This window comes from Osmerus mordax, chromosome 1 (genome assembly GCF_038355195.1).
Source record: "Osmerus mordax isolate fOsmMor3 chromosome 1, fOsmMor3.pri, whole genome shotgun sequence".
Taxonomy (NCBI): domain Eukaryota; kingdom Metazoa; phylum Chordata; class Actinopteri; order Osmeriformes; family Osmeridae; genus Osmerus; species Osmerus mordax.
The window spans coordinates 22,109,293-22,130,993 of record NC_090050.1 but is presented as its reverse complement, the minus strand read 5'-3'; the positions used below and the strand labels follow the sequence as shown (position 1 = coordinate 22,130,993).

At 47.5% G+C, this 21,701-nt stretch overlaps 1 protein-coding gene across 1 annotated transcript in view; it reads right to left on the bottom strand.

The window, feature by feature from the left end:
- The window catches only part of dock3 (dedicator of cytokinesis 3), a 63,922-nt gene extending 48,436 nt beyond the window's left edge, over nt 1-15,486 (bottom strand). Inside the window, 4 exon segments of the mRNA XM_067234088.1 lie at nt 92-188; nt 5,929-5,984; nt 13,538-13,578; nt 15,459-15,486. Of these exon segments, the coding sequence (XP_067090189.1) occupies nt 92-188; nt 5,929-5,984; nt 13,538-13,578; nt 15,459-15,486 (222 nt within the window).
- Nucleotides 15,487-21,701: the final 6,215 nt, after the last annotated feature.

Below are 21,701 nucleotides of genomic sequence, written 5' to 3'. Positions count from 1 at the left end.
TACTGAAACACACACACACACACTGAGGTGTGGGACGATACTGAAACACACACACACACACACACTGAGGTGTGGGACGGCAGGTACTCACCACGTAGAGTTGCTTCCAGAGCAGAGCCCACTCCTGCAGCGTCGACGTGACCTCCGTCACAATGGTGTCTTCCAGCGGCACCACTGTTTCATACTGCCTGCACACACACACACACACACACACACACACACGGTTACTGTTTCATACTGCCTGCACACACACACACACACACACACACGGTTACTGTTTCATACTGCCTGCACACACACACACACACACGGTTACTGTTTTATACTGCCTGCACACACACACACACACACACAAACACTCACATTCAATGGTTCTCACCATTGAATGTAAAAAAACCTGACAAAGCACACACGTACTGTCTCACATTCACACCATTAACAAACAGCGACAACAAAACTTGAGGGACACATTGTTCTGAGTCATACTGCTTTAAGGCTAAGTATGTGTGTGAATTAGTGAGTGTGTGCGCTAACGTGTTAAGTTACAAACATTACGCTTGACATTCTCTAAACGTTCCAGTCAAAACCCAACTGACTTTTTCCTGATGACGAATTCTCTAAATCATTCAGCAGCCAGATGGTTCAAAAACTGTTTTCCACAGAGATGGGCTTTGCAGGCTCACAATCTGCAGCAGCCCCTCATCTCTACTCCCTGCAGCCCCCCAGCCCCATCACTCATCTCTACTCCCTGCAGCCCCCCAGCCCCATCACTCATCTCTACTCCCTGCAGCCCCCCAGCCCCATCCCTCATCTCTACTCCCTGCAGCCCCCAGCCCCAACACTCATCTCTACTCCCTGCAGCCCCCCAGCCCCAACACTCATCTCTACTCCCTGCAGCCCCCCAGCCCCATCACTCATCTCTACTCCCTGCAGCCCCCCAGCCCCAACACTCATCTCTACTCCCTGCAGCCCCCCAGTCCCAACACTCATCTCTACTCCCTGCAGCCCCCAGCCCCAACACTCATCTCTACTCCCTGCAGCCCCCAGCCCCAACACTCATCTCTACTCCCTGCAGCCCCCAGCCCCAACACTCATCTCTACTCCCTGCAGCCCCCAGCCCCAACACTCATCTCTACTCCCTGCAGCCCCCAGCCCCAACACTCATCTCTACTCCCTGCAGCCTCCCAGCCCCAACACTCATCTCTACTCCCTGCAGCCCCCCAGCCCCAACACTCATCTCTACTCCCTGCAGCCCCCAGCCCCAACACTCATCTCTACTCCCTGCAGCCCCCAGCCCCAACACTCATCTCTACTCCCTGCAGCCCCCAGCCCCAACACTCATCTCTACTCCCTGCAGCCCCCCAGCCCCAACACTCATCTCTACTCCCTTCAGCCCCCCAGCCCCAACACTCATCTCTACTCCCTGCAGCCCCCCAGCCCCATCCCTCATCTCTACTCCCTGCAGCCCCCAGCCCCCCAGCCCCAACACTCATCTCTACTCCCTGCAGCCCCCCAGCCCCCCAGCCCCAAAACCATCTCTACTCCCTGCAGGCCTCCACAACCAAGTTCCAGCCCCTCCCTCCCAAACACTAGTTCTAGTCCCAGCCCCAGTAACAGCCCCAGTATCAGCCCCAGGCCTCCCTTGCCCATACCCTAGCTCCAGCCCTGGCTCTAGTCCCAGACCCAGTGCTCTCACAGTGGTAACTGCATCCTGTGGTTATCAGCAGGGAGGATGTTCACTATGTGTTTTCAGTCTTCTAGTTTATGAGACATCTTTCTCTCTCTCTATCTCTCTCTCTCTCTCCCCATCCCCTCTCTATCTCTCTCTTTCTCTTTTCTTTACTACTATAACTAATCATTTAAACCCAGCCCCTAACATCTCCCCACACAATGAGATTACCCCCTCGTTTCAGCCAAGGCCTGTGCCCAGAGCCCTCTGATTCCACACACATTAGTTCTACTTGGTTCTCTCTCTCTCTTCCTCTCTCCCTTCTCTCTCTCTTGTCTCTTTCCACCTCAGCATTATAATTGCCCCCCCCCCCTCATCTCCCCACGGTCTTATAGACTCTTTCTGAGTCCTCCCCATCTCCCCTGATTCTCCTCCTGCAAACACTTCCTGTTGTCCTTCTCTAATCTTCTATGTAGATTGATCTTATCAGGCATTCCTGGTTGGGCTCCACAAGGCTTTGTTAAACACAAGCTTGTGAGGAAGCTTTCAAGGTTGTTCCATAGTAAACAGTAGCAAGGTTTTCATTAAATACAATTCTAATTACTTTTCCTGTGGTAAACTTTTAAAAATTGTTTTTTTTCATGATGCTTTTACATTTAGCAGACGCTCTTATCCAGAGTGACTTACAGTAAGTACCGGGACATTCCCCCCGAGGCAAGTAGGGTGAAGTGCCTTGCCCAAGGACACAGCGTCATTTGGCACAGCCGGGAATCGACCCGGTAACCTTCAGATTACTAGCCCGACTCAGCCACCTAACTCCCTTTTAAAATGTAATGTTCAGTATATGGCAATACTTCGGTGTGTTCATTTCTCATATAGAAGTGTAGAAACGATATACAAAGACTGTCAGTGTGTGTGCGTGTGTCAGACTGACTGACACTAAATATCAGTGACTGTAAAAGTATATATATAGAGAGAAGCCTGCAGGACATGATTCTTCTACAATACAACAGGTATTCAGACACACACACACACACACAATCACAGCACATCACTGTCTATCTCAGTTGACAGGCCTCCAGCAAAACCAGAGGTCATAAAGTATGGAGGTTGAACACAGGAGGTCGAACACAGGAGGTCTTGGTGTTTTGAGGTCATATTAATGCAGGTGTATTATACATCAGAAAGTCACCTATCTCCGAGGGCGCTAGGAAACACTACCGGAAAACTGCCTTAACCTGGGCCCCAGATAATATGTTATTATTCCTCAAATGAAAAAGGCCATATCAATCTCATTGATTACTAAAAGGTGTGATTTGCCTCACTTCAATTACCGAATTGGTATTGAAATTCTAAACAGACCAGAGTAATTGATATGGAAGTGATCGCAGCGACGATGGCCAGAGATATGTAGGTCCCAAGCCACTGGAGACTAGCCTCTTCAGGAAGATGGAGACATAATCTGCAATAAATCCATCATCTGTTATAAATGTAATTAATCTGTAGCCTAGTGTTCTATCTATGGGTCTTGGTTGGTCGGTTGGATGTCTCAAGGGAGATTAGTAGAAGCACATACTCATGTTTAAAAAGACTCTGGTAAAAGTTGGAGTACTGACTACACTTTTTCACTCAAGTTACAGTAAAGAAGTGTGGGCTCTGACATATACTTACTTAAGTAAACAGTTTTTGTGCAAGTTTTGTGCAATTTAAAAAAAAACTTTAAAAACTTTTTTCTAAACTTTTTTCACACACAGAAAGGAGATTTTTTTTTACTTTTTAAATGTATTATTATTTTTGTTGCCTCCTGCCTTGCTCCATGGTAGCTTCATAGACTATCATTTGTTGTGCGTGACAGGCAGGAAATTAAAAAAGGCGCCACCAAATAGAGATTCAAACTAAAGGAACAAGCCTGGCTTGAAATATAATAAGTAGAAAGTACTGACATTTGTGTGAAATAAAAGTAAAAGTGAAAGTAAAAGGTTGTCAGAAGAATTCACGTAGTGACGTAAGGAGGGGCGGGGGAGGGGTACTGGTGATGTTTTCTGATTGGCATTTAACTCTGTACAACAAGAGAAAACTATAATCTCTGCTAAATGCATAAATGTAAAATCTCAAACAAGATTAAAAAAGTTATGAGAGGCTCAAAACTAATCACAAACTGAAAAGTCACTGGATGTCAAAGCAGATCTTGCTAGAGAACCTTGCTAGTACAAATGCTTAAAAAAGATTTGGACAAACACTCCAATTGGTAACAGAACATTCTGCTGGGCAAATGAGTCAGTGGGGATGATTATAACTACAAGAACGACAGTATGACGCTGCCTGGGAGTCCTGACCCAACACCTCTGTGAAAGTGTACGGTGAACGAAAAACAATCTGAGATCCCCTCATTAACTGCATGGATGCATGGCTGGAGAAATGCTAACACGAACGGGTTTTACAAAAGTAAATTTATAAATACGATACATAATTAGGTCTGGGACTGAGTTTGAGTTTTGCTCAGGTGACGATGATTTTTCTGGCGTGGATGGACTCAGGGGAGATGTGAAGGAGAAGACTGCAGGGACAATGTTCACTCAACCAGCAGCTTCAGCTGAGTCACTGGCTGGTCTGTCTTCCTCCCTCCTCATCCTGTGACACTCAACCTTAAACTATTCCTTCTTCTATCTGCTTCCATCCCTGCCTCCCTGCCTCCTCACCCTCCTCCACACGTTGAAGAGAGCGACCCAGCTGCCTTTTACTTTCGCTTCTTTGACAAACGCCTAATGGAGGATGGAGGGACGAGCTATCTTCTTAAGTTACTGCTATTCTGAGAATAATACACACACAGACAAGCGCACATTAATTTATACACACACACACACACACACCCACACACCAGTATGAAATCCCCTCGGTATGAATCTTTGCTGACCCACACATCCGTTCTGTAGTAATTCCATCCTAGGAGAACAGGCACCAGTACTCCAGAAATAATTATTCCAACTAAAGACACTCTGTCTCCCCTCCATGCCTTCCAGGCATACAGAAAACAGTAAAGGATTGTAATTCCAATTAATTTCCTTCTCCGTGCATTTAATTAAACGGGTAATGCAAATGAGAACACCCGGAACTTTGATTAATCAGAGCTAAAATGAAGGTTTCAACAACATCATGCAAATGCTTTAAATTATTGAACCTGGAATCCTATCAGATCACGGAAGCATAAATATTTTATTCAGGAATTACATTTACAAACGATTCTGTTGCTGATCTCAATAAAATTCTGAGAGGGAGAAACACTAAGTGAGAGAAAGAATGAGATTGCAGAGAGGCAGACTGAGGCAGACAGAGAGACAGACAGAGAGGCAGACAGAGAGGCAGACAGAGAAGCAGACAGGGAGACAGACAGGGAGACAGACAAAAAGACAGACGGAGACAGACGGAGACAGACGGAGAGACAGACAGACAGACAGAGACAGACAGAGAGACAGACAGAGAGACAGACAGAGAGACAGACAGACAGAGAGGCAGACAGACAGACAGACAGACAGACAGACAGACAGACAGACAGACAGAGAGACAGACAGACAGAGAGGCAGACAGAGAGACAGACAGAGAGACAGACAGAGACAGACGGATACAGACGGAGAGACAGACGGAGAGACAGACAGAGAGGCAGACAGAGAGACAGACAGAGAGACAGACAGAGAGGCAGACAGAGAGACAGACAGATAGACAGAGACAGACAGAGAGACAGACAGAGAGACAGACGGAGAGACAGACAGACAGAGAGACAGACAGAGAGACAGACAGAGAGACAGACAGAGACAGACGGATACAGACGGAGAGACAGACGGAGAGACAGACAGAGAGGCAGACAGAGAGACAGACAGAGAGACAGACAGAGAGGCAGACAGAGAGACAGACAGATAGACAGAGACAGACAGAGAGACAGACAGAGAGACAGACGGAGAGACAGACAGACAGAGAGACAGACAGAGAGACAGACAGAGAGACAGACAGAGAGACAGACAGAGACAGACAGATACAGACGGAGAGACAGACAGAGAGACAGACAGACAGAGAGGCAGACAGAGAGACAGACAGAGAGACAGACAGAGAGACAGACAGAGACAGACAAAGAGACAGACAGAGAGGCAGACAGACAGACAGACATACAGAAAGGCAGACAGACAGAGAGACAAACAAACAGTGAGACAGACAGAAAGACAAACAGAGAGACAGTCAGAAAGACAAACAGAGAGACGGACACTCACCCTCGGTTGGTGACAACAGCCTTCCTCAGGTGCACATAGCTGACCGGGAAGATCCCCTGTGGAAACAGGAATGAGATCGTTCAATACAGCTGTCAGTGACTAGGTTTAAGTGGTAGGGTTAACTTTCACTATAGCTGTCAGGGTTTAACTGGTAGGGTTGACATTCACTCCAGCTGTCTGGGTTCAAACCCTGGACCAAAGCAGGAAAAGTGTAGTTGTTCATGTAGAACAGAAATTTCTTCTGTTTTTTTTTTCATAGTATGTTTGTACATTTAACATTTGAGCACGAGTCATACACACAAACACTCCCTTCCACACACTGTCTCTCTCTCTCCATGCTAGTCTCTAAGTCTTCAGTAGACTGTTAAACCTGAGACCACTAAGTGAGATGTATGAACAATATGTGTGTGTCTATTCTCATTACCAAACCACCTCAAGGTTGAGTAGACTCTTTCCCTGGTGAAAGGTACATTAAGCTGAATAATGAAAAGCCTCCATATGTCTATGCTAATGGTGACTATGCTAGAATGTCAGAGTAGATTCATTTGCATGCTCTGGATTTGGTGGCAAGATTATGTACTATAGAAACTCTACGCAAGCAGGCCTACATACACGTGTATGTTGTGTGTGTGGACGTACACGAATGTGCGTGTGTGTATGCATGGATACACAAACACACACAAAGGCTATTTATTTTTTACATGAATACACACCATCTCAAAACCAAAGCACACTTATCCTGTAGAGTGCACAAACACATCAGGTTCAACTGAAGATGTATGGAAGAGGCTACATGTCACAAGTGCACTGGTCAATAATTCACCATCACTGAGGAATGGAGCGTGTAGACTTGGCAATCTTCATTGTACAAAATAGGTCAAACTGGATGTAGAATTTAGCCGCAATCGCTAACAATAACTGACTCGGTATTGGCTTTTAGCATCTTCTGACCGCTATACCGGATATGGGGTTGATCGGGAACTGATCTAACTGATCTACGATTCCAATACTGGATCGGGGATTGATCAGAAACAGGTGAGTTTGCGCCAACGCCAGCGTTAGCTAGCTGAGCTTGCTGACAGCTGTTAGCATCCTCTGACTCTGATCCTCCATCCTCCTCATTTCTTCCTAGCGTTGGAGGAGGGCCATCTCCTGCTAAACTCCCAGCAGCCTGGTAGGAAGGTGTAACAAGGTAGGGGTTGTGGGGAGTCAGGTGACTGAGCGGTTATGGAATTGGGCTAGTAATCTGAAGGTTGCCAGTTCGATTACCGGCCGTGCCAAATGACGTTGTGTCCTTGGAAAGGCACTTCACCCTACTTGCCTCGGGGGAATGTCCCTGTACTTACTGTAAGTCGCTCTGGATAAGAGCGTCTGCTAAATAACTAAATGTAAAAGATAAAGCCACCGTCTTAAGAGAGCAGGAGGAATCCGCCTGCACTATAGAGGACATTTTTTTAAATATATGTAGATCGAGCACAGATTGTATGTGTGTGTGTGTGTGTCTGGGTTTAGCATGCGTGTGTGTGTATCTGTTTGGCGTGTGTGTGTGTGTGTGTGCATTTAAGCAGAATGTCAAAGTCTTCATGCTCCAACCGCAGTTACATCAGTGCTGTGGTTGTGTCACCCAGGGCTAGCTCTGGGCAGGCAGGTGAATCTCCCTAGTCTAAAGCTGCACTGACGTGTGTGCTTGTGGTGTGTGTGTGTCTGATAGTGTGTTTGTGTTTGAGAGTGCAGCAGGGACAAGATTTCTTGTTAATTTTGCTGCAAGCAGTCCAGCACTTGCTCATCTGAAAAGGTCAGTGAGAAATAGAGAGAACAGAAATAGAGACCGACAAAGATAGAGACAGAAAGACACTGAAGAGAGAGAGAGGGAGAAAGAGAGAGAGACACTGAAGAGAGAGAGACACTGAAGAGAGAGAGAGAGAGAGAGAGAGAGAGAGAGAGGGAGAGACACTGAATAGAGAGAGACACTGAAGAGAGAGAGAGAGAGAGAGACTGAAGAGAGAGAGAGAGAGAGAGAGAGAGAGAGAGAGAGAGAGAGAGAGAGAGAGAGAGAGAGAGAGAGAGAGAGAGAGAGAGAGAAACTGAAGAGAGAGAGAGAGAGAAACGGGTGGAAGTCCAAGGACAGTAAATCCATTTGCCCTTTTCCCGTTTCAAACAGTTATAATTTTGATGGGCCTGGAAAACACTTGGATCCCTAGCTTGCGTTTGCCTGTGTCTCTGTTTCAAACTGATGTACACAGTGCTACTTGAAGGGTCTGGTACTGGGAGTTCATGTATACATCTACCTCATAAGCTGTGAGCGGTCTGACAGGTAAAGCCTTGAGGGATCTTCCTGCTCCAACTGCTGCCAGGTTGAGAAACACCACTTTATTATCTAGGTTTTATTTTATTTTCTCTCTTCCTCTCTCGTCACTGTGGTTTCACATGTGCAGGTCGACCCAAAACTTCAATGATCCTTCACCATGGAGTTCAGGAGTTAAGCTAAAAAAAATCAACACCACAATTTTGAAACGATATTCATACAGCGGTCATTTCATTCAAAGCAACATAAAGGGGTGACTTCGAACCCTGCCACCTCTTGATCTATTGTCAAATGCTCTACCACTGTGCTAACCCCCTCCCAAAAGTGATGAAAGAAGATCAGTGATGCCCCTGGACTTCTCCCTACCTACCGGGTTAACTAAGTACACCAATCTATACATTCAGTCAGCAGACTGAAATATTGGTTTTAGATGTATGGAACTCACCTTCAGAAAGTCTAATCTCTGCCCAGTAATACATGACATTTACATGATCTGTGAGTCCTCACAGCATTCAGCTGAGCCTTCGAAACTAGGACACAGGACAGCCCATTACATGACTCAGCAAACTCACATCAGCTTCCACTTTAAGGAACCCCGCTGAGGAGAGGAAGAGGAGGATTTGAACAATGATGAAAATCACCCAGGAGGATTAAGTTCTAGAATCAATACAGGATTTCTGGAAGAGTTACCGGAGATACTTAGAAACCGAGAATGTTCAGTCTAGCGATGATGTGACTGTATTTGTACCAAGCTGGTTATGTACTGTTTAGATAGGAGGTTATCTGAGGAACTGAGCGTGACGCCAGGGGAACTGCAGAGTGATGAATCAGAGACACGAACGGCTGCGTTATCTTGCCGAGCTAAAGCCGCCAATATACTGTAGGCAGGTTTAAGTTGACTTGCGGTACACAAATCTGTGTTTGAACCCCTAAGACCACCGACCCTCATGTGAGTAAATGTAAACCTTGGCATGTAACACATTTACATTTAGTCATTTAGCAGACGCTCTTATCCAGAGCGACTTACAGTAAGTACAGGGACATTCTCCCCGAGGCAAGTAGGGTGAAGTGCCTTGCCCAAGGACACAACGTCAGTTGGCATGACCGGGAATCGAACTGGCAACCTTCGGATTACTAGCCCGATTCCCTCACCGCTCAGCCACCTGACTCCCTCACGCTACAACCCTGGACGAGGACCAAGAACTCTGAGGGATGTTTCCTTCTCATGCAGTCTTCTGCTCCCACCGGAGGAAGACAGGAAAGCCTAATTGCAACATTCGAGAACGAACAAATGTGAAGCCTATAATTTAGGGAAAAGGGTTTTGTTCATGGTACAGTTTCCAGGAGAGGACTGGTGATTATGTTGCTGTGGCGCTGCAGCAGTTCTGTCTGTCAGACTTTGTCAGTTGAAAGGCCAGGCTCGTTTGCTTTTGTATGGACGAGAGAATGCGCCCATCACTCACTCGTCAATCAAATCTTTTGCAAGCAGTAGGGATCGAACCATTGTCTTCAGCATGCCAAACCAAGGTATTAACCAAGGTAACGTTAGACCAAAACGGTATCCTCGAGGTGTTTTTCTTGAAGTACTGTTCTATAAATGTTCCAACCATAAATACTGACCATACATCACATACCATAACCCTAACCATAAACCACAACCGTGACCGTAGCCTAACCCTAGCCATGTACCTAACCATGGCCATAACCCTAACCAGAAACCGTAACCATAACCCTACCCCTGACCATAACCATAACCATAAACCACACATTTACAGTGTGGCCTTAAACAGCCAAGCCCCATTAACCTTTCCACATGTAACACTAGGTAAACGGTTCAATATTGGTCTGAATGCTACATGATAACATAACCATAGCGAGGGCCTGTATTGTTCCCTGCCTCCCTGCAGTGGAGACCCAGGGTTGAGTTCCTCCGTGTGGCTCCCAGGAGGGCCGCGGCTGCCTCCCACCCCTCCACCGGATCCCTGCTGAAAGGAGGTTGAGACACGTGGACACAAAGGAGCTGCTGATGAAGAGGCAGTCACCCCGGCCGTGCAAGGGTACAAAGACACAAAGAGAGAGGAGGAAGAAAGGAGATGAAAGAAAGCAGGAGGGGGGTGGGGGGTGGGGAATAAGAATGAATCGGCGCACCTTCAAGATGAAGCGCAAGACCACATGCGCTGTCTGGGTGAGACACGTGCAGAATCACTCACTACCTCCATTTCTCCCTCCCTCTCTCTATCCTTCCTTCTCCTCCTCTCTCTCTCTCTCCCTCCATCCAGCTCCCCTCCCTTCTTTCTGGGCTCCAGGCGTGCAGGCATGAACACGACTGAAACCAGGGAGGTGGGAGGGAGGACAACGATCTCTCTGTCTCTCCATCTCTCTTTCTCTCTTTCTCTCTTTCATAGGGGCCTTCCAGAAGAGGGTTTAGGATCAGATCTGCACCAATGCAAGATAAGATTTGACTCGTTGCTGTGTTAACAGCCTGTCCATAAGCCTCTCATAAAAATGTTTACAGTTCCTGGAAAAATCAATAGTTCTTTGCATGAGTGCAGCAGTATTGCTCCTAGCCTTTACCCAGGAGACAAGACAAGGTCTCCCACATGGAGAGTGCCTGAACCACGTCATAAAGATGGAAAACTGCAGGCATCGTTGACCCCTCTCTCCAGCCAGCCTGATAGCCAGAGGACAGGAGACAGTGTGGCAGCCTCGTGGCCGGGCTGTAGGAGCCAGCGAGGAGACCGTGGGAGTGGGACTGTGTTGAGGGTTAGAGATGTGACCAGCGTGGAGCAGGATGACTAAACGACTCTGTGACCGTGGCTAATTCCCAGCTAGCTCCTCCCTGGGCTCCAATGATATGCCTGCTGCTGTCACTGTGTGCGTGTAGGTGTGTGTGTGGTGTTTTTGTGTGTGTGTGTTGTGTAGGGGTGGTGTTTCTGTGTGTGTGTGTGGTGTGTGGGCGGCATCTGTCTAGATTGTGTGTATGTATTTATAGAGCTTGTTTTCGTGTGTGTGTGTGTGTCCTTCACGCATGTGTGCATGTGTGTGTGGGCCTAAATCTGTTGACGACTCTGCCAGCACAATCGCCTTCCAATGCAGATTGGTTCAGACTGGGCATGCAGGAGCAGGCTGGCAAGGTTGGCAGAGAGCGGCACGCAGACTGGCAAGGTGGGCATAGAAGAACAGGCTGGCTGGCAAGCAAGGTGGGCATGACCTAGCATGGCTGTGCAAGGTGTGTGGGGTGTAAGGCTGGGCAGGCTGGCAGCATGGCAGGGTGAGAAGGTGGGTACAGAGGCAGGCAGGGCTGCAGGGCAGGGTGAGAAGGTGGGTACAGAGGCAGGCTGCATGGCAGGGTGAGAAGGTGGGTACAGAGGCAGCTGCATGGCAGGGTGAGAAGGTGGGTACAGAGGCAGGCTGCATGGCAGGGTGAGAAGGTGGGTACAGAGGCAGGCTGCAGGGCAGGGTGAGAAGGTGGGTACAGAGGCAGGCTGCAGGGCAGGGTGAGAAGGTGGGTACAGAGGCAGGCTGCGGGGGCAGGGTGAGAAGGTGGGTACAGAGGCAGGCTGCAGGGCAGGGTGAGAAGGTGGGTACAGAGGCAGGCTGCAGGGCAGGGTGAGAAGGTGGGTACAGAGGCAGGCTGCAGGGCAGGGTGAGAAGGTGGGTACAGAGGCAGGCTGCAGGGCAGGGTGAGAAGGTGGGGTACAGAGGCAGGCTGCAGGGCAGGGTGAGAAGGTGGGTACAGAGGCAGGCTGCAGGGCAGGGTGAGAAGGTGGGTACAGAGGCAGGCTGCAGGGCAGGGTGAGAAGGTGGGTACAGAGGCAGGCTGCAGGGCAGGGAGAGGACAGGCAGGCTGGAGGGCAGTTTGTGCCGTGGGAAGGTTGGCAAGGTGGCAGAATGCGAAGGTGGCGGGCAGTGCAGTCACAGGACACTGTGGAACAGCAACTTTCAGTTACCTGCATGTGATCAGGTGACCCCCACCACTCCCCCTCCACACCCCAGGCAGTAATCCAAGGGGTCGTCATCGCTCAACCCTAAGCTCACCCTCGCCAGCAGCAAGGATGAAACCAGCTGGTGGGTCGGATGACAGAATCCGCCTGCCTCCTCTCAGGTCCGATCCTGAGTTACTCAGTAAGGTCTGATACTGCGTATGACGTCTGAGATGTAGCCGAACAATGGACCACACCCAAACATCTACCATCAGGCCAAGAGGAGCATCCTCAAGGTCAGAGGGCAGCGTCGGGGCTGTCGCACAGAAGGCAAACACAGACACAAATAACACCCACTAGAAGGAAAGAGGCCTCGGATTGGCCGGTCGTTCATCCACAACAGACCAGGGAATCTGTAAATGTCACCATCGGGGGGTTTTAAGCATCTTTACTAGGGGAAGCTAGCCTCCAGCTGCATGTCCTCTGTCTCCCCCCGGTCTCCTGGAGACTCTGGTACCTGGCTTAATGTTTAAAGGTCATGGGTAGGGCTACAACTATCCAGCCATCCTCACTCGACTGAACTTTACGAAAAATAAAAGAGGAATTGTTTGGAAAATGTCATTGGGGGAGTCGGAATCCTCAAAGTGATCAGAGGACTTGGAGCATGTTATTCACCTTGCTAATGTGATCTAATAAGATAGAATATCAACACAGTTAAGAGAGAGAGAGAGAGAGAGAGAGAGAAGAGAGAGAGAGAGAGAGAGAGAGAGAGAGAGAGAGGAGAGAGAGAGAGAGAGAGAGAGAGAGAGAGAGAGAGAGAGAGAGAGAGAGAGAGAGAGAGAGAGAGAGAGAGAGAGAGAGAGAGAGAGAGAGAGAGAGAGAGAGAGAGAGAGAGAGAGAGAGAGAGAGAGAGAGAGAGAGAGAGAGAGAAAAAGACACTTCTACTTTTCTAAATCCCAGACCCACACAGTTTCTTTCCTCGTCTACTCTCTCAGAGAGGCCTAAGGCAGACATAATAGTCCGGGCCCAGATTTAAGCTTAACAGAAAATCAATCGAAAACAATATTGAGGGAAAAATACTTAATCAGCGGTTCATTAATGATAAATGATGATGATGATGCACATTGAGCCTCAAATTTGTATTCCCCTGTTCCTCATCTATATGTAAATGTGCAACACTGCAGCAGATGTGTCCACAACAGTGTTTCTCCAACTTCACCAGTTAGTCCTCCTTGTAGAAAGGGAAAACACATCAGGCCTCCCTTTATAATGACACCCTCTTTTTCGTGGCAAAATGTAGAGACTACTTCACTGCATGCATTCCCATCCAACCCATCACCCCCACCCCTTCAACCCACCCCCAACTCCCCCACCGGTTTACCTTGATGGAGGGTTTCCTGGTGGAGAATCCTCTGTACCATCCTGGAAGAAAACAGAGGGGTGGGTGTTTTGGTTAATGCTTGGAGGAGACAGGGTCTGAGATGGTCTAGAGACCTCGAAGCAGCAACTGGAATTAAACCAGAGAAATACGAGGACCCTGCATAGCGATGTTCTACTCCGCGGAGGTTTGGATTCCCCAGCTCCTCATCTAGATGGAGATAAGTGGCAGTCTACGGCAGATGTGGCTAATCTAGAGTGTTGGAGGTTCTCTACAGTTGTAAATCCTATTATAGAAAATCGTCACCAATTAAACTAAAGAATTTATTAGATTATCCTCTCCTTCCACAACAATGTGCAGCGAGAACACAGGCTTTAGCCTGGGTTTTTTTCACCTCTCCTATCAAAGACCCTGACAGAGTTGCTGATTGTGTGCTTATGTCTGGCTTTGTGTGTGTGTGTGTGCGTTTCGTGCATGTGTGTTTGTGTGGAATGTCCCAGCTGTCACATGGAGGGCAGGAAGGCATTGATTTCTGGTTGGATCCATTACATCTAGAAGGGCTGTTAGGGCTGGGGTGGGAGAAGGGGGGCTGGGGTGGGGAGAGGGGGGCCGGGATGGGGAGAGGAGGGACGGGGTGGGGAGAGGGGGGATGGGGTGGGGAGAAGGGGGCCGGGATGGGGAGAGGGGGGACGAGGTGGGGAGAGGGGGGATGGGGTGGGGAGAGGGGGGACGGGGTGGGGAGAGGGGGGATGGGGTGGGGTGGGGAGAGGGGGGACGGGGTGGGGAGAGGGGGGGAGAGGGGGGCCGGTGGGGAGTCAAGGGAGCTGGCAGAGAATCGATCGATGAGTGCAGTGAACTGGCATCTCCCACTACCAGACAGGGCTGGTCACCTGCACAGATAAGTGTCTCACCAAGGTTTCGAGCACATGGACGAGTGCTGTGTTTCAATGCTCCATCTCCCTAACCAGCCCTGACAAGACACACAAGACGACAAACAGCAACATGCGGCCGGAGTGATGGATGGCCACAGGTGCCTGGTAGAGGCTTGTTAAGAGTCAAGTGTGCCATCAGAGGTCTTGTCACAGCAGGTGTGGGTTCAGGAACAAGCGTGGCCTCAAGCAGACAGGGAAGACGTGGCAGGAACTAATCCCAACCGAGGAAAGCTCAACTAGCAGCAAGGAGACTGGAGTACACAGAGACTCTGTAAACACGATTAGCTATGCTGTGTTTCTGTGTTTACACACTTCACTCAGTGATGAGTAGCACAACGGGAAAAACACACTGACATTGATCGCTCAAACTGGTGTGAAGAGAGATGGGGTGAGGACATTTTATTCACGTAGCTGATGCTGTTGTCCTCAGCGACTGTATAGAGCAGTGGTCTTCAACCCTGGTCCTCAGGGCCCACTGTCTTATGCATGTTTTAAATGTTTCCCTCTTCCAAAACACCTTATTCAAGTGAATGGGTCGTTATCAGGCTTCACCAGCGCTTCATAACGACCCATTCATTTGATTTAGGAATGTTCACTGCAAAAATGTCTGCTAAACTACAAGAAATTAACACTAAATTTGAAGAGAAAATGACTTAATACTAGTGAAATGATCTTGCGGCATGGACAGATCATTTTACTCAACAACATATCTTAAAATAAGTTGGTTCCAGTCTAGAAATAAGTAGGCTTAAGAATATACCACAAATTAAAATATAGAAACTAGTAAATCATTTTTGAAACAAGATAATAAATATTATATTTCGAGAACTAAGATTTTAAATATTGGCAAGCAGAACAATTTGCAGTGTTGGGGCAGGGAAACATCTAAAACACACAGAACCAGGGTTGAAGATCGCTGGTCTAGAGGAAGTGGAGCTTTCTAGAAGACCTTGTGAGTGCAGGTGTGGTGTCGGCCGGAGCGACAGACTCACCGTCACATTTCTCCAGGATCTGAACCATCTCCCCGACCTCCAGCGGGAGGCCTTGGGTCACCGAGCCTCGGAAGTTGCAAATCACTGGAGAGGAAGAGAGACAAACCAAGGGGTTAATAAACACCCAAAGGTGGAGACTGATGAGTGCAAAGGAATGATGTTCGAAAGAACAAATATCAACAGATTACAATGTGAACACCACTGTGTTCTAGTGGTAGGCTAGATGAATGGGATAGAAGGTTTCATAGAAGGTTTGAGTCTCATCCCACATAAATCACTGAGCCACCTTTACAGCCTCTGACTGCATTCCCCATTAGTAAACAATGCTTTCAATGCTTTATTTTGTCTGAAATTGTTTTTATTTTGTCTGTGAACTTGAGTCATGTGCCGGGTCGTGGAGGGGAGATGCTGCACATCCACACAAATGTTTTCGTTTTGTCTGAGTTCAATCAGTAGAACACACTATATCAACTCCTCCTCTAGCGACCTGTCATCAGGTTGACCAAGTGCACTGTCATCTCCCTGAACCTCGCGCCAGCAGACGGACCTACTCTCACCCTCAACGGATTGTTACAAACCTGAAGAGGTTGACTCATCTCACTCACTGGTGCTCCAACATCTGCAACAACAACAACATGACACCGTGAGGCACGCAGTCGATGGAGAGAGGGGCTTCCTGTGAGGGCTTAAGGCTGATTTAGGGTACTCCGTTTTCCAAAAAACAGACACATGGGAACGCCTTCGTCTACGTGGAACGCCCTCTCCGGGGTGCCCGACGTGCACCTCCTGAATTTCCTAAGTATCCGTGGGATTTCGGAAAGTTACGGATACCCCCCTTGGCTGTGATTGGTCTGCTAACGAGTGAATTGTAGCGGTGAATTGTTTTCAGCACCCACAGCCTACGGAGAACCATACACGAAAAAGAGTCTATTGTATCCGTCCGTATCCGCTTATATGCTACTCCGACTCCGTTTACGGATGGGCGGGCGGATACCGTCCGTATCCGTCCGTATCCGCCCGCCCATCCGTAAACGGAGTCGGAGTAGCATATAAAGGCCTTTAACCAGCTGGAGGAGGTTGCTCTACAGTAGCACAGTATAGTTTATTTTAATTTAATTCCATTGCTAGTTATGTACCCTTAGTTTGCTAGTTATGTACCCTTAGTATAGATTCCTATATGTTTAATGTTTGCACCTTCCTGCCAAAGCAAATTCCTTGTCTGTGCAAACTTTCATGGAGAATAAAACCCATTCTACAAACTGAATCAGAAGCCATCGTTAGAGGTTGATAACAGGGGAGGGGCGAGGAGAGAGAAGCCACATTGTGTACATGGAACTGATCCTGCAGGCAGTACAGTAGGTAGGACTGACCTGGGGCCTGGGTTTTGTTTTGTTTAGTAAACGACTACTTCAAGAACATGTTATCGCCATAGCACAGCACCATAAACTGTGAATCACCACATCGAGGTTACAAGCCAGTTTTGTTGCTGCCTTCTGTGGGTATAACAAGTCCTTTGTGTGGGTACTGGAAAAGCATGGATTCCCTTCTATTCAGGGTAGCTCCTAGGTAGAGAGGATTACAGTGGCACCCTGGGATGAATAGCTTTCGCTGGGATGGGGAACTAGGATTCTGGATTAACGCCACTTCTCTGTCTGTGTCAGTAGATTAGGAACTCTAAATGTACGGTTGTTTAGGTTTTTCATGAATGAATTTGCTGTGCTTTACTTTCATGGGCTGGGCTAAACTATGATATGTTAGTTTGTGCTAGGCTAGACCTGACAGGACTGTATGGGACTTGACAGAGCAGAACAGGAAGTTAACAGGGCTGGAGTGGACCTAGTAGAACTGGACTGGACCTAGTAGAACTGGACTGGGCTGGGATGGCCTTTGTTACATCATGAATTTCCATCAGATGGCCTTTCTTCCAAAGCAGGCCTTCTGGAGGCAGAATGTTAGAAGCTGTTACCAGGCAACCAGTTAATGGCAGCGGAATCCAGAACGTCTCGGATCACATGTCATCACAGAGAGATGAGCACATGACACGGCTCAGCAGAACGCACAACAACATAACATCTGATAAGTCTGGCTGACTATTCTGTCATAAGCATGCACAGAGGTATTGCACTTAAAAAGCACTTGCCTACACATCATAGTTGGAATGTGTTTTAAAGCAACAACCAACTGCTGCTCACCACACAGGATTCCAGTCACGCACACAGCCTGTTTTTGATGTCTCGACCATGAGTCTTCATTGTTGGTCAGTTATAGAGCAAACACACACGCAGGCGTTTGGCTCTGTGGGAAAAGCGCAGACGTCACTGCTCTCCTAGCACATCAGAGTAATTGGGAAGGAGGCGAGGCCAAAGCGCCCAGAATCTGATGGAGCAAAACTGGACAGCAAACACCGTAATCCTCACGAGAGGAGGAAAAAATACACCTTAAATATTAAATAAACACTCGTCATTAATATACTGCCAATCCCACATTTCTGTATTGGGGGATATTAAAGGGAATTGACCCTGACCGTGATTCCATCACACGCTGTTAGCCACAGCAGGAGATCCAATGAAGGCCACAGGATTACAGCTCTATCAGCTTTGTATTGGCGTTGGGTTTATTCTGCACAGTTGGTCGATAGGCAGACAAATGGCTGCAGCCGGGAAGACCCACTTAGCATTCTGATTCATCTAAACTCGCTACACAATGTGATTTGCTTTTGTGCTTTAGAAGCTTCTGGTTAATATTTAATGACATTTTTAAAATATTTGTGTATGCACTTCACTACAAAAATAGCGTCTGCATAACAGTCGAGTAGACAAGTCGTGTAGGCCGTTTTAAAAGATGAGCAAAACAATGACACAGCTGGAGTTTTAACGTTTAAATGTTTATAACTTGAATTAACTTGTATTTATTTGTACTAAACTTATGTTAGCTATGTTAAATATAAATTACCGTTACATATGTTAACCATAAGCTAATATCTATCTTTATCATAGGGTCCCGTCCCCATGCTAGCTAGCAAAACTACCGCGTGCGTAGTGCTACCAAAAACAATGAAGAGGTTACACACTGTAGTCCAGAAACCCAAAAGGTCCACTAACCAAATTTCCATTTGGTTCCATTTGGGGGGGGGGGGGGGGGGTTCTTAATGTTGCGGGGCGGTAGGGATGGACTGGGAGTAAAAATAGGTCATGCACATTCTGTTTGATGTGATGCTAGTTCGTGAGAACGCTGGGATACTTAATGCGAGCGCGCGTAGCATGCAAGACCATTTTTGCCTTTATTTGAGCACAAAATAGTTTTTGAGCTTTATGTAAAATGAACATAGGCTTTTTTCAATTGGTAAAATCTTGTCTAGTGAAGGTGATGTCTTTTTGTCTCAATGTTTCAGCCCCATCCTTACGTTTCTTAGCCTGGTTTTCCATTGTTATTCTTCTCCCGGTGCTCCCGATGGCCAGTCCGCTACTGCGGGGCTGGGCCGCGGTGGTGAATTTTCAAGTCATATCATTGAAAATTCTCGTGCTGTCAGGGGGCTACAGCACTCCTAGTTCCCACGGCCATGATAGTGACGTTTCACATTAGCTACCAATATTGACAAGGGAAACCTTCTCGTTAAACACATCGGTTTTGTGCGCCCCACCGGCAGCACAAATGCATACTTGTCTGAAATTAGGTATTTTTGGATTTGGATTTTCGCCGGGTTTAGAGCACGCCATGTTTTTCGCTAAGGAAGGAACAGGTACTGTTAGCAAATCGATTAGCCTGCGTTGTTGCAAATGACACACACAACCTGACCCACAGAGGTTGCAACCAACTTTCAGTGAGTGAGTTGTCATGGTGATTACAGTTATTAAAGCTCCTGATTGGACCTTTGTATTGGACAAGTAAGATAGAAACCACATTTAGTTGGAACAAAAAGATATGCCGGTTAAAATGGAAACGTTCCGTCAAAATGAATTAATTCCATAATAATATATCGGTTATAGGTCCGGGTCCGGATAGGAAACCGCCTGGGTCCGGACCCGGACCGCGGTCCGCCAATTAGTGACCCCTGCTGTAGTCTATAGCGAAACTAAATTAAACAATGTACTACAAAGTACATTGTACTAAAGTAACCATGAATATTACAGAGATCAATCACGGAAGTTCAGACAAAACTGGGGGCGCTATTTCCCACGTTTGAATTTTTTAAATGATTTAAAGCGACATTTGCAGCGTTAAGAGATGCCCACCAGCATAAGTTCAAAGGTGTTGGCAGCAAAAGGAGAGAGAGAAAGAGTATGGGTGAGTGAGAAAGAGCGAGAGAAGGAGTGAGACAGAGACGGAATGAGAAAGAAAGAGAGGTGGTGGGGAGAGAAATAAAGTGCTAAGCCAGAGGAAAGAAAGGAACAAATGATGAAGTAAAGAGTCACAGAGCGCAGAAGAGGACCATGGCTCATGCAGGGAGATAATGTGAGCAGACAGACAGAAGTAGGGCAGCGTAGCGACACTGACCCACAAGCAACAATTTAGGGCCATCCCATAATAACAGTCAGGGCTGCACCAGTTTGGAACCACATTCTATGTCTGTCGGTCTCTGGCAGGTTGTCTCTATTTATTCTGCCTGTCTGTGTCTAACCTCCTATTTCTATCTCTCTCTATGTTTCTGTTTTCCTCTCTCTGATCTCTCTTCAGCTCAATGACACAAAATACTTTATCTCTCTTAGGTTCCTCTATAAATAATCTAATGTTAATCCTCCGGACCGAACAGACGAAAACAACACCAAACTGACTCAGCATGTCACAGGCACACAAATTATCAAAGCTATTTTCATACACTCCCCTCAGCTGATGCTAACAATAACGATAATAACCACTGTCACATCCACAACGCTAGTCTTCAGCCCTCTCTTTCTCAGCGCTGTTTCCCCATCCGCGTCTAGTTCACCGAGTAACCACTAGATGGCAGTAGGCCCGATAGACGCCAGGAAGCATTTTAACTCGGCTCAGACAACATATGAATGATCAGGGACTGCTCTGAGTCCTGTACATCTTATATGTATTTGACTGGAGACCAAGAGACAACATGACCTGTTAAAGATCTTCATCAATCCTTTATTAAGTTCTCTGTCAGGCACGTATGTTGCAAGGGGATGGACCAGAGGAAGCTCCACTCGTCTCCAAGCAGCTCTCGTCTGGGAGCCGTTTTATACAGGAGCCGTTGATAAATAACCACTCGAAGCAGATGTGTTCTGACTGGGTACTTTGATATACACGGAGCAGAGCGCTAAGCTCCACTAAACAGCGATGGGCTCAGAACCCAAACATTTACATTACATTTAGTCATTTTAGCAGACGCTCTTATCCAGAGCGCCTTATAGTAAGTACAGGAACATTCCCCTGAGGCAAGTAGGGTGAAGTGCCTTGGCTGCGTTCACTGGCTGGACCAGGGCTGGATGTGTGGGTATGGTGTGCACACACACAGACTTATGCCCTACTGCGAGCTTAGGTTGTGTGGAGCCATTATTGGTCCATTGATTTCGTTCACTATACTTGGGTTCAAAAGAAGAAAGTTGGTGGAGCCAAGAAAGACTGTGTAGAGATGTGTAACCACTGGTTAAGAGTGTTTATATGGCTCAGGGGGTCAGATGGCTGAGTGGTTAGGGAGTCGGGCTATTCATCAGAAGGTTGTTGGTTCGATTCCCGGCCGTGCAAAATGAGTTTGTGTCCTTGAGCAAGGCACTTCACCCTACTTGCCTCGGGGAGAATGTCCCTGTATTTACTGTAAGTCGCTCTGGATAAGAGCGTCTGCTAAATGACTAAGTGTTTAGACAACGTTAGTAGTAGCTGACAGTAATCGTCCACTATGAATAAGTTCTGTTGTCGGCTTAGGTTGTTAAGATGACAGATGACAGGTTTCTTTGTGATTCTTTGCGAAACTTCTCCCCCCGGATATCAATAAAGCGCTCCACTGCTGTAATTTACTCTATAAACACGCTGTAGAAATCTGCTCAACTCTATCAGCCATTGATACTGGACCCGAGACAAACAGCCCCAAACGTCTCCCATCTCCTCGACATCCCACCTTGTTTTCAGCTCATTTAATAAAAGCAGCAAACCAATCCGCCAGATGGGATTTCTCGCTCTCTGTTTGTGGCGATAGCTCAGGCCGATGGAAGGGAGAGAAAAGTGAACAGCTGGAGAGCGATGGGTTTAGTGCCCCTGAACCTGCCGTGTCTGAAGTCAGCCTCACCTAAACACTCT